Source organism: Rutilus rutilus (genome assembly GCF_951802725.1).
Source record: "Rutilus rutilus genome assembly, chromosome: 25".
NCBI classification, from domain to species: Eukaryota; Metazoa; Chordata; class Actinopteri; order Cypriniformes; family Leuciscidae; genus Rutilus; species Rutilus rutilus.
In genome coordinates this window covers 17,502,850-17,516,137 of record NC_140229.1, presented here as the reverse complement: position 1 = coordinate 17,516,137, position 13,288 = coordinate 17,502,850, and the positions used below count along the sequence as shown (strand labels likewise).

Below are 13,288 nucleotides of genomic sequence, written 5' to 3'. Positions count from 1 at the left end.
TAGTTTGATGACGCAACATTCGCCAAGAATTATGGATCTTGTCGTCAACGTCAAGCCGACCGATCTAATAATGTTTATGGATGAGTAAATACATCGATGCTTTTATCATGACTGTGATATGAATCAGTTCGGGATTGCTAAGAGACAGCTATCAGCTCCACACGCGACGCGAGTCCCGTGGATATAAAAGGAATATGGACATTTCATTCTACCGAACTACACGCAAGTGCAGAATTACAACTCACAGGTCAGTTTATTAGACAAATTAAACTTGTGAGGTAACGCAGCGCTGTTTCACTTAGTCTAACATTACACTAGCACACTAAACTGAATTTGAATGTGTTGAAATGTATGTGTTAGTTTGTCTGTATGAGACTAGCAGTCAGCTAGATCAACATTAGAATAACATACAGATCATATTCTAACGTTTTATCATTGTTGAACTATATAACATTGATTAGTTTTATGTAAATGTGCTCACCTGTTTAATAAAGTACATGTAGAAGCGGTCGAAGTCTCGGACGTGGAGCTCTCGTTTATATACTGTCTATGGGAGCTAGGCATCTCTAAAACACCGCGTTTTAGTTCTCCTTTTTTTATCCAAAGTCTGCTTGCCATGGTCCATAATGTTTGAACGAAACAACAACAGCGTGCAAATAGACATTGCGAACTACACAGTTGTCCGCGTCAGTCGCTTTGGTTACTATCAGAGGGCTCTGGTTCATAGCTCTGGTTGCTATGGCAGTACGAGCGGAAACCAGGGACAACGCTGATATGACGCCATTGACGGCGACAAAACGGAAATAAAGAAACGGGAAGTGTCTTCGAATTAAATTACAAATTTCTCCTGGCTTGAAAGTTGTTGGAAACAGTCGGGATAATGTAAGTACACAACTAAAAAAGTATATATAACATAGATATAGTGATTTTTGGTATTTTTAAAGCAAAAAAGTTACATATTGTGCCTTTAACAGGGTGGACGTACTAGTGTTGACCACATCATATTTGAAAGATAAAATTTGTCAAAAATGTACAGTTAAATCTCAGTAGGATCTCACTCACTTTCCCAAATTGTTTTCCCTCCACAGTAGTGTTGGACAGCTTTATGATATGATGTAATTTAGTCAAAAATAACAGGGTGGGCAATAAATTGAGGCACTAGCTAAAATCTTGATTATAATTGCTAAAATAAATTAGAGAGAATCTTTACTGAAAGAAAGAAAATAAAAATACCTAAGTGCTGTTTAGCCTGAAATTGGGATACACAGACCTGGGGACATAGGAAAAATTATGATATGTGGTTCAAAATGCTGTAAAATGTCTCAAATTATTTTTAATCAACTTCAATATGCTTATAATTCAAATTATGTTATTTATGACAGACAGGTTTAAAATGTATATTGTTCAACATTTTTAGTAAGATCATGATCTTTACTGGGGACACAAAAGGCACTGAATCAATGACCCAATTATAAAAAAGAAAAAAAAAGATGGGCACCATTATGTAAAATGAATGCAATTACGGTTAATAACAGGCAAATGGGAATAATATTATAAGCCGACTTGTATACAATGTGTTGAAATTATAGATTTTATTTTATTTTATTTTGTACGTAATGGCGGTGGGAGATAAACAAACTCCAATTGTGAAACGATTCGAATTTGAACAGAATGTAATAAGAAATGTATTGAAAATAAAGACACAGTATAGTGTTTAGTGTTCACCTCCTCCCCTTCTGTCTCCCTCATGCAAACACACTCACGCTCTCTCACTCTTGCGCACGTGCCATTGGCCAAAGGCGCGCTCTCCAGTGCTAAAGTACGAGGTTCAGGGATTTACCACTTCATTGTCATTAGCGTGCTCATTCTCTCACGAAATGTTACTGTGCGTTTGGGTGGATTTTTGTCTACCATTTTAAAGCTTTAGCTATGAGTGTTTTGTTTGGTCGTTCATTTGAAGGCACACAGGAAGGAGACTATATTTAAATGGAGCTGTGGATATGGACATGGCAGGTAACCTGCCTGGCGCTCATCGCGTCTCTGATGGATGTAGTTCTAGCACAGATTCGTTACACGATCCCAGAAGAACTGGAGCACGGGGCTTTTGTTGGAAATATTGCGGAGGATCTGGGATTAGACACCAACAAACTCTCAGTCCGCCGATTTAGAATAGTCTCAGGTGCAAAACGGCAATATTTAGAGGTGAATTTAGAAAACGGGGTTTTATTTGTCAATGAAAGAATTGATCGAGAAGAGTTGTGCGAACAAAATCCATATTGTTCATTCCATCTTCAGGTTGTGATCGAAAACCCATTAGAATTGTATAGGGTCGAAGTTGAAATATTTGATGTTAACGACAACTCTCCAGTCTTTCCATGGAGTGAATTTAACCTGGATATCTCCGAATCCGCCGCGCCTGGATCGCGCTTCCCACTGGAAAGCGCGCAGGACCTGGACGTCGGTGAGAACTCTATGCGCTCGTATTTGCTGAGCGTAAACGAACACTTCGTCCTGGACGTCCAGACGCGTAGTGACGGCAGTAAATTCGCAGAACTGATCCTTGAAAGTCCGCTGGACCGGGAGCAGCAGAAGACTCACTTGATGGTTATTACAGCGGTGGATGGAGGCTCGCCAGAGAGGTCGGGCACTGCGCAAATAAACATAACGGTACTGGATGCCAACGATAACGCGCCTGTGTTCGATCAGAACTTTTATAAAGTGAAGCTGGCTGAAAACGCACCGCGAGGCACAGTCGTGATAAAACTAAACGCCACTGATATCGATGAAGGACCCAATGGAGAGATCACATACTCTTTCAGCGGCCACGCTCCAATGAGAGTGCGCGAGCTGTTCAGCGTGGATTCCCGCACAGGAGAAATCAAAGTAAAAGGACTTATAGATTATGAAAAGGCACGAATGCACGAGATTTATGTGCAAGCCAAAGACAAGGGACCGTCTGCGGTGGCAGTGCACTGCAAAGTTATGGTTAACATCATAGACGTCAACGACAATCTTCCAGAAGTGATTCTCACATCAGTATCTACGCCTGTCCAAGAGGATGCCCCCCCTGGCACAGTGATAGCAGTCATTAGCGTTATGGATAAAGACTCTGGGGAAAACGGAAATGTTGATTGTGAAATTCCTCATCACGTTCCCTTTCAGCTGCACTCCTCTTTTAAAAACTACTACACTTTGGTTACGTGTGATTTTCTGGACAGAGAGACCATTTCAGAGTATAACATCACCCTCACGGCGCGTGATATGGGCTCGCCTCCTCTTTTTACCAGGAAAACTATTTTAGTGCAAGTGTCTGACATAAACGACAACGCGCCGCGTTTCAAACAGCCCTCCTACACGGTCTACCTGACCGAAAACAACGCGCCAGGAGCCTCGATTTGCACCATCACCGCACAAGACGCAGATGCGGATCAGAATTCTTACTTATCCTACTCTATTCAAGAAAACGACATCTATGGAATGCCAGTGTCCACCTACGTGTCCATCAATTCAGATAACGGCAACATTTACGCACTGCGTTCTTTCGACCACGAGCAGCTCAGAAACTTTCAGATCGTGGTTCAAGCCGAAGATGCTGGTTTTCCGCCTCTCCGCGCCAACGTAACAGTGAACGTGTTTGTTTTGGATCAGAATGACAATCCTCCAATCATTGTATCCCCAATGCCCGAGAATGACACCACAGCGGTTGTAGTTGTCCCTAGAAATGCTGATGCCGGATACCTAGTGGCTAAAATCACCGCCATGGACGCGGATGCCGGGCAAAACTCGCGTCTTTTCTATGAAGTCCTTCAAGCTACAGATCTCAGTTTGTTCAGCGTTGCGTTGTACACTGGGGAGATCAGGACAATCCGCCGGCTGATGGACAACGACCCCAGGAGGCAGAGGCTAGTGGTTTTGGTCAAGGACAACGGTCATCCGCCCCTCTCGGCCACGGCCTCCATCATGTTGTCAGTTGTTGACAGCGTGCCAGAATCCTTGCCTGATTTTGGTGACCTCGCGCTCAGCCCTCAGTACAGGTCAAACCTCACGCTGTATTTAATCGTGTCTCTGGGCGCGGTTTCGTTCACGTTTCTCGTGGCTATTATTGTCCTGGCTACAATTAAGGGACACAAGGACAGAAACTCGTGCTGTGGGTTTCATTCTAAGGACCCCTCCAGTGACGTCATTAAAAAGTCTAACTTGAACATTCACATATCACCGGGATCGAAGGGACCCACGCACTGCGTGGAAGTAAACGCGAACCACCCAATAGGTCAAAACTACTGCTATAAAATGTGTTTAACACCAGAGTCATCTAAAAGTGACTTCATGTTCCTCAAGCCTTGTAGCCCGATGGGAACATCTTCTCGAAATAACATCAAGGAAATGGAAAATAAAACTTTGACCTGGAGCCCAACCAGCCACAGTCTTGGTACAAGGAAAGGGACCTCTCCAAACGAGGTAATAATCAACAAAAAAAATATATATCAAGTTTGTCCACTAGATGGAGACTTCACATACTTGTTGTTCTTTAATCAGCCCAGAAAATGGCAGGAGATTAAATAATAAAATGTAAACAATAGCCTGTAAATTGTAATTTAATTACAAAAATAAACAATATTTGGATATGCCAATGCAAGTACCACACGCAGGACTATACTAACAACAACAAGAACAACAACAGTGTTGGAATAACACGTAATCATTTACTTTTTCAAGAAGCTAGTAAATTAACATTATTTTTACATTTACAACAAAACATCTGAGTTACTTTTTCAAATAATTAATGCAAGTTTGTTTTCCCATTTATTGACTGATAGCTCTCCTGTCCCTATGTTAAGCTAACTCTGTATTATTTAAAAATAATAATAATATAACACATTACAACAATATAATAAAATATATAATATAATAATTGCCAATTATAATCAATAATAACAAAAACAATAATTACTAAATAAAATACATATTATTATTATTTGCAGAACAGCACTGAAATTAACTATTGAGCAAACAATAGTGTATTGTTTATTCTACCTTTGAGCTATACTGGATATTCATTGTTTTTCTGTGAACTAGACCTTAAAATTCTTAATGCACAGTTCATAAATAAATAAATAAACAAATGCATTTTTGTCACTGCTGCAAATTGTAAGTATACTGCAACAAGGTGATGAATTAGTAAAGTCACTTAGTGCTTTAGTGACTGTTTTTGATGTGTTCTGAGGTCTTTCCTTTTCTTGGCATAGACATTGTGCTTGTAGTACATTCTTGTGCCTCTCATGTATAAGTGCGGGGGTAAATATTTCAACTCTTTTTTTTTCTTTTCTTTGCAGCTCAAACAGGAAAACAAAGACCAAACACTGACTAAGAACCAGCTCAATTATACATACAAAAGGTGATTAAAGTAAAAGCTGATTCTATTGCTCTCTCTCTCTCTCTCTCTCTCTCTCTCTCTCTCTCTCTCTCTCTCTCTCTCTCTCTCACTCACTCACACACAAAGCATCTGACATGCTTTTTTTTTTTTTTTAGCCATACTCCAATAAACACAGGTAGGACTCTGCAGCGCAGACTGATTCAGGACTCAGACAACTATGCTTACACATCTGTTCCACAGTACTGGACCTGGGGAAATCACATGCATGGTAAAATCATTATATTTGTCATCCCTAAAAACATGTTCAGTTAAAAGGCATGCTCAAAAATACCAGCTTTAAATATTCTGTATAGCTTCTTTGTTATTGAATCGAATTGAACTTTTCTTTGTCATTTAAAACAGATTATAAGACCTCACCTAAGGTTGGGAGCTTTCCAAACCGCTCATGGACACGTTACAACCAGCCGGATTCAATTCAACCCTCACCAGACTATCAACATAATGTTTACATTCCCGGAACACCATCAACACTCTGTACACTCAAGATGGCAAACAATGGGGAGATTGAAGTCTACAACTCATTCTCAACTTTTGGCAAAAAGAAAAAGCCGAACAATAACCGCCAAGAGGATGCAATAATAACCAATGATTTTTTCAAATGATTTTTCCATTTTGTATTTTTTCATCTGTAGATTTCTTCCTGTATATAAATTGTATATATTCCACTTGGATTAAATGTGCTGTATAATTTGCCTTCATAACTTTCACAACAGGACATTACTTAAAGTACTCTGATAATTCTGTAATTGTTATTGCATTCTTTTCCTGATATCTTCAGTATTCAGAAACTTTCTGAAAGCATTAAACATATGATTGCTTATGAGAATTCAGGTTATATTTTCCAAAATTATATCCCTTTTGTTTCCAAAATGTACAGAATAAAGAATATCATTAGAATTGATTTAATATTGCTCTTTTGTCTTTCTCATTGTAAAAAAATAAAAAAAATTAAATCACTGCAGTGGTTCTTGCTGTGCCAAAATGACAAGAAACAGCATGATGGTATAAAATTGTGCATTTCTTGTCTATTCCCACCCTCTTTGACAGAAAAAAAAAAGTAGAGTAGCAACATATATAGAGCTTGAATTTATAGGTGGATTTTACATGTATAACATTAAATCACATGGCACAATGCCATTAATCTACAAATGGTTTGAAGAGACATGTATTTACAGTGCTTATTTATAAATGACACACCTGTAATTGTTACTGATTAGGTGCATTAAATCGTTACCAATTAGATATAATTACAATTAATTATAGCAGCCTGTGTGGAATATTAGCAGACCGCACCATCTACACATCTGTGAGTTTGTTTAGGAATAATAATAATTAAAAAAAAAAAGTTCATTACAGTAAGAAGTGAGGATTGTCGCGCAGAAATACATTTTTGTAGTTGTTAATTTTCCGCCCTAAACATGCTTTTATTTTGCTTGGCTTATCAGCGGAACCAGTTCAGTCCGTGGTGCTGAATTTGCTTATTTTGATGACCCCCTACAACAGTCTAAATTTTCGAGAAAAATACATAATAGTAGGCTACCTTATATAAATATATTTTTTATTACTTTCAACATTTGCAGACAAACTGTACATTATATGTGCTGGCTTTAACAAGACTTCCAGAAAGCTAAAGTCAAATGTAATTTCAGAATTATTATTATTTATTTATTTATTTCATTTTCCTAAAATACATTTTTTATTTGTATTTTTTATGTAAACGTGTATCTTCACACGATCGATGTTATTGCACTAATGCTATTCACTTTAAGGGGAATGCGAGCACAACCCATGCTTTGCTTTCTCAATGCTGTTGGACAGAGAGAGCAGCAGCACTGAAGCTCAGATGAATCTGATCAGCGGGCGGGATCCACGGCACGGCGCTATGGCGATGCTCTGCTGGATGCTTTTAAGATGCTTTCCAAATACCCGCTAACCTCCAATAGTTTTCGAAACCATTGCTATAATTCTTGTGAAAGACAGCGAAAGCATTAACGTGCGCACTGCAATGGATCAAAGGAGGAGATGGCGTCTCGGTTTCGCAGTCCTCTCCGCGCTGTGGAGTCTCGCCTCGGCTGTAACAAGATACTCCATCCCCGAAGAAATTCCAGTGGGCTCCGTGATCGCAAATATCGCCTCGGATTTGGGCCTCGACGCGCACAGCCTGTTGGAACGAAAGGTAAAGCTGGATTATATTCATAGCAAGAAATACCTAGAAATAAATAAAGACACCGGAGAACTGTTTATCGCTGAGAAAATTGATCGGGAGTATTTATGCCCGGCCAAAACATCATCGTTCTGTTTCCTCAAGATGGATGTGATAATCGAGAGCCCATTACGCATATTTAATATCGAATTGGAAATTATGGACATAAATGACAACGCGCCTCAGTTCAGACGGGAGAGAATACCGCTCGATGTTTCGGAATCAGCAACACCTGGAGAGAGATTTTCTTTAACAAACGCGGTGGATGCAGATGTCGGAGAGAACTCGATCGAGACCTATTACCTGAGTGAAAGTAACGAGTTTACAATTGAAATCCAGACTGGAAGTGACGGGACTAAATATGTCGACCTGGTGCTAAAAGCTAGTTTGGACAGAGAAAAACAGGCCGTCCACACTCTAACCCTCACCGCTGTGGACGGCGGCAAACCTGCGCGTTCTGGCACGGCCAGCATCATCATTCAGGTGCTGGACATCAATGACAACGCCCCTCAGTTTGATCGACAAGTTTACTCGGTTGACCTCATTGAGAATGCACCTATAGGGACGCTGATTATGCAGTTGAATGCAACAGATTTGGACGAGGGTGTCAATGCGGACGTCATATACTCTTTCACTTTATACACATCTGAGAAAACACAAGAAAAGTTCTCTTTGGATCCCAGCAGTGGAGAAATAAGAGTAAAAGACGTGATCGATTTTGAAGAAGTGAAGAGTTTTGAGATGTATGTTGAAGCCAAGGACAAGGCAGTGAATCCGCTTTCAGGTCAGTGTAAAATATTAGTGTTCATCACCGATCTAAATGACAACCATCCTGAGATTACGATCAAATCTTCGCAGAGTCTGATTAAAGAAAATGACCCTGTAGGAACGGTGATCGCCGTCATCAGCGTGAGCGACAGGGACTCTGGAGATAATGGCAAAGTTGTTCTCTCCATCCACAATGCTGAGATGTTACCTTTTGCACTTAATAAGTCATCGGAAGACTTTTTTGCGTTAATAGTCACCGAATCACTTGACCGTGAGCGCATCCACAGTTATGACATCACTCTTCACGTGACTGACAGAGGAAGCCCTCCTCTGACCGATAACGAAACGATCAGTGTTACAATTCAAGATGTAAATGATAACGGCCCAATGTTTCCTCAAACCCTCTATACCATTCATCTGATGGAAAACAACGAGCCCGGAGCGTTGCTAGCCTCATTGACCGCTCATGACCCAGACCTGCATGAAAATCAGTATCTGGTTTACGTCATCATAGAAAAGGAGATAGCCAACACCTCAATGTCCATGCTGTTTTCCATCAATCCTGAAAACGGCAACCTCTACGCTTTACGCACGTTCGACTACGAAAGGGAGAAGGAGTTTCTGTTCCACATTGAAGCGAGAGATTCTGGGCTCCCTCCTCTTAGCAGTAATGTGACCGTACACATCATCATCCTGGACCAAAACGACAACACGCCCCTCATAGTTTCTCCCTGGCGTCCGCAGGGCACTGTCATAGAGCAAAAAATCCCAAGGTCGAGCGATAAAGGATCCCTGGTCACCAAGGTAATCGCGTTGGACGCCGACTCCATGCAGAACTCTCGTATAACATATCAGTTCCTGCAGATCACGGACACCCCGCTGTTCAGCCTCGATCAGTACAACGGCGAGATACGAACCACGCGGATGTTCAGTTACAGAGACCCCAAAGATCAACACCTGGTCATCATAGCCAGAGACAACGGAGAACCGCCTCGCTCGGCCACGGTGACCATCAAGATCTCCACAGTGGACCAAGTGGTCACGCAGTTAACCGAAACCACAGAGGTGCCTGTCGAATACGACCTGATCACCGATCTAAACCTGTACTTGCTGATCGGTTTGGGGTCGGTGTTGTTTATGCTGCTCATCACCATCCTGGTGATCATCGTGCTGAAATGTCAGGAGCCGAAGCCCTCACAAGCGGCTCCACAGGGTAGGAACAGCATCCTCAGCCAGAGGAACTCCTCCACCATCGCTGACTCTACTCTCATCTCAAGTGATGCCTACTGGTACAGTCTGTTTCTGGCAGAGACTAGAAAAGGGAAGGTGGTGGTGCGGCAGCCCCTTCCTAACGGAACAGGGTTTATTGTGTCAAGTATCCCAGGAAGTGCTGCGTTGACTGAGACCAGTGCATCAAGATCTTCCACTTTACAGGTACTGGAACCATATATGCATACAGTGACCCCAATAAGTAATGAACACATAAAACAGTCTGCATTAACATCAAGCCAAGTGCATTTATTGTAAATAAATATAGCTCAAGGACACTTTTTAAGCAAAACATTTAACCCTCTGGTGCTGTTCAGTCATTTTTGATGGAAAAATGTTATGTTTTGTTTTTTAGAATTATTTTACTTCATCAGAGTGGAACGAAACATGGACATAAAATGTGAAAAAATAGTCACACTTATATTGGTTGCGGTCAAAAATGATCGCATTGGAAATGAATGATAGATGCATTTCATCTATTGGTTACTGCCCACAAACAAACTTGTACTGAAAGCTCTTTTTTGGGGGGAGATATCAACCTCAAATTTGGAATATATGTTTATTTGGACTTTTTTAAGTTAAACTTGAGCAATAGTCTGCCAACTAAGTGTCTTCTTTAAAAACAGACCAGTTTTTAAGTCTGTGCTCCAAAGCATTCAAGATTTACGAAAATTTATTTCATATTCAATTTCATTTCCATGCTCAAAAAGTGAATAAATGGATTATAACTTCTGCATGAATATGATTTAGTGCCACAAACCCCAAAATGGTAAATAAAAAAACATTATCGATCTAAAATATAGTACAATCATTTCATTGAAATAATTTTTTTGGTCATTTTTGACCCACATGCAAATATTACCAGAGGGTTCAAATTAATAAACTAATATTGTTAAAAATCACTAAGGCACATTTTGATTATCAGGCATTAAATGTACAAGTGTAAACCTGACTTCAAACATCCACTGAAAATGACTTTGGGCCTGTTTGTTAAAGGAAATTTGGGAGAAAAAAAAAAAGTATAAAAAGTGTGCACTGTAAACGATAAACAGCAACAAAACAGATCTGTTTTTATTATACATAAAGAAGGAACACCCAGTGTTAACGCATTAGCATGTGTCTAAATTTGGATGTGAGTGGGAGAACGAGTGACATGCAGTGATGGAGCTGTGAAGTAAAGGAAGACTGACTGAGAATTTTCCACACATTTAGACTGATCGTATAATTCCCTTTTCCTGATCAAAGTTAATCAAAGCAAAAGAAAAGTAAAAGTGAGCTCTGCGGCTTTTCTCCTTTTACGTCAGCCCAAATCTGTCTCGGGGAGCTTTTTTCCGAGCTGTCTCTAAATGCTTGCTATCACTCACGCTTAATCATACTCAGATATGCAACCTTAATTTTAGAGTCTAGACCTCTGTTCAATAAGACTGCAATTTCCCAAATAAGAGATTACACATAAAATTGCAATATAATGTATAGGCTACCTAAAATGTATTGTTGTGTTTTTAAGATTGGAAATGTATTTTCTTGTCCATTGAAGTACATTTTGTAATATATTTTGCCGTGTTTTGCAGGGTCGGCCCAGTAATGTTATGTTGTTTTTCACTCTATTTTGTTTCTAAAATCTAATGTTCCATGTTACTATTAAATAAAACCAACAACTAAACTATTCAAGAGCTAGAAATGCATCCTGTAGCTCAAACTGTAGCAATGGCATGGTTTGATTTCCAGGGAGTGCAGAACTTATAAAATGCAGATCTTTGAATATAAAATGTTCTGTTGGTTGACTGTTGGATTAATTGCGTTTCCTTCTATTGACAGGAGTCAAGCAGTGATTTACCATGATCTGGACACGTTGACTGATGGTTTACAACCTTCCGCACCAGGCTCTGTCCATGAGGGACAGATTGAACTTCTGTTTAACCGTTTATCAGGGTTTCTTTAGATTCAAGACGTTTTGGTCAAGGATCTAACTTGAGCAACCTGTGTGTGTAGCTTCAAGAGAGAGATTCTTTCATGTTTTATATTCATTTATATAATTTGTCCTTTCATTTATTACCGTAATTTATTAATTTGACTTAATTAACTATCACTTATTCTCCTGCTTCCTGTTCTTCACATTGCCTTTTGGGCTAATAGAAGAATTAACTTTCAAACTGACATTTTCGGAGACCAAGACCAACATTGTGTCAGAGAAAGACATTAATTCAGCGCGGCTGGATCTCATATTTGTGGTGATTTAATGCTGGGTCTAAGAACTATATGTCAGCCATTTGTAACCACACTGAGCATGACTTTGCATGGCTAAGACAAACAAGATGGACTTTTTGTATCTAAAAGATTTCTATACAGATTCTATGACAGAAGAGAGAGATACTGGTGGTACTTCATGACTATCAGAAGAACCCGGACTTTCACCCATTTGGGGTTCCAGTAAGATATGAACTACAAAGACAAAGATGGATCAAAGTTCTGGTATCATAATGATGCTCTAATTTTGCATAGTTTAAACGCGCTGATGAGAAAGCTGTGATCAGATGAGCACAAGCGAATGAGCCAGGCATTGTCTATACCTCAAAACATTTGGTTTGACATCTATGTAGTGCACATGTACACATAGATTAATGTTTATTTTTCTCCTGCCCTGTAAACGGCTTAAAATTGATTTTCTCTGGCAAGAGCAAGTATTTTAAATCAGACAAATGCTACAAAGTAATAATTACTTAATTAGTAATAATCAGCATGGCATGCCATAGTGATGTGCCAAAATTTTACTGAAAACCAAGGAGACAAAAAATGTGCAAATCCAACAAAAAGGTAATAACAAGTATGAATCTAGCTTTTTGCAGATATATAGCCAGAATATTATCCTGCCACAAAAATGAATAACTGACAACAATAATATACACCTTTTTTGTACGAGAATCAACAATTATATTATTAAATTGCTATTCAGTGTCATTTTTGGCCTTATTTACTGAGGTTTTATATTGTTTTGTATTATGAAAACAAGAAAAGAAATGCTTGTTAATGTATTTAATGCTGCTTCTTTTATGATGACAGTGCAATGTTTTAAGAAATTATTATATGTGGTGAGATATTTGGCAGTTTCGTTATATCATTATGTAGACCTAATTATATCATTACAGAAATCAAAACTCCATTCCTTATATTAAAAGGATTTGACGCAGCTAAGGAGTGGGAAGGTGGAAATGAGTGGTGGGGGGGGGGGGGGGGGGGAACAGCAATATAGGTCACTTGAAACATATGATCTGTATTTAGATTGACACATGCTGTGACCAGAACACAGAACGACACTCAAAAGTTATTATGGTATTGAAAGCCTTGTAATTCAGTTGAAATAACTGTGCTGAAAAGTGACAGCTCAAATTGGAGTTCCTTAAAGCAGATTTGAGAATTTAGAGATAAATGACACGAGTAAAAAAAAAAAAAACTGCTGTGTGCCTTAGGGCAGAGAAAAGTGTGCCTGAAATTTAAAACAGCAAAAACTGGATGAGGTTTAGTATTGTAATACTATTAGCACACTCATTAGCAATCTCATTGACATGCCTTGGGTTACTCGTTTCAGTATTTGTATTTACTTTCTGTTGCCTTAC

The 13,288-nt window shown here is 39.4% G+C and overlaps 1 protein-coding gene across 1 annotated transcript; it reads left to right on the top strand.

The window, feature by feature from the left end:
- Positions 1-1,269: 1,269 nt before the first annotated feature.
- On the top strand, positions 1,270-12,894 carry LOC311284824 (protocadherin gamma-C3-like). The gene is made up of 6 exons (XM_084400036.1): positions 1,270-4,458; positions 5,334-5,395; positions 5,530-5,642; positions 5,777-6,021; positions 7,368-9,839; positions 11,493-12,894. Exons 1-6 carry the CDS (start codon positions 1,987-1,989, stop codon positions 11,514-11,516), a joined length of 5,388 nt encoding a protein of 1,795 aa, XP_084256162.1. The 5' UTR covers positions 1,270-1,986; the 3' UTR covers positions 11,517-12,894.
- The last annotated feature ends 394 nt before the right edge of the window (positions 12,895-13,288 follow it).

Excerpts from the sequence above, each read along its gene's own strand:
- LOC311284824 (XM_084400036.1), top strand. The coding sequence starts at position 1,987 with ATGGAGCTGTGGATATGGACATGGCAGGTAACCTGCCTGGCGCTCATC. Across the intron at positions 5,643-5,776 it reads CTGGGGAAATCACATGCATG|ATTATAAGACCTCACCTAAG; the intron begins GTAAAATCATTA and ends CATTTAAAACAG. Across the intron at positions 9,840-11,492 it reads CAAGATCTTCCACTTTACAG|GAGTCAAGCAGTGATTTACC; the intron begins GTACTGGAACCA and ends TTCTATTGACAG.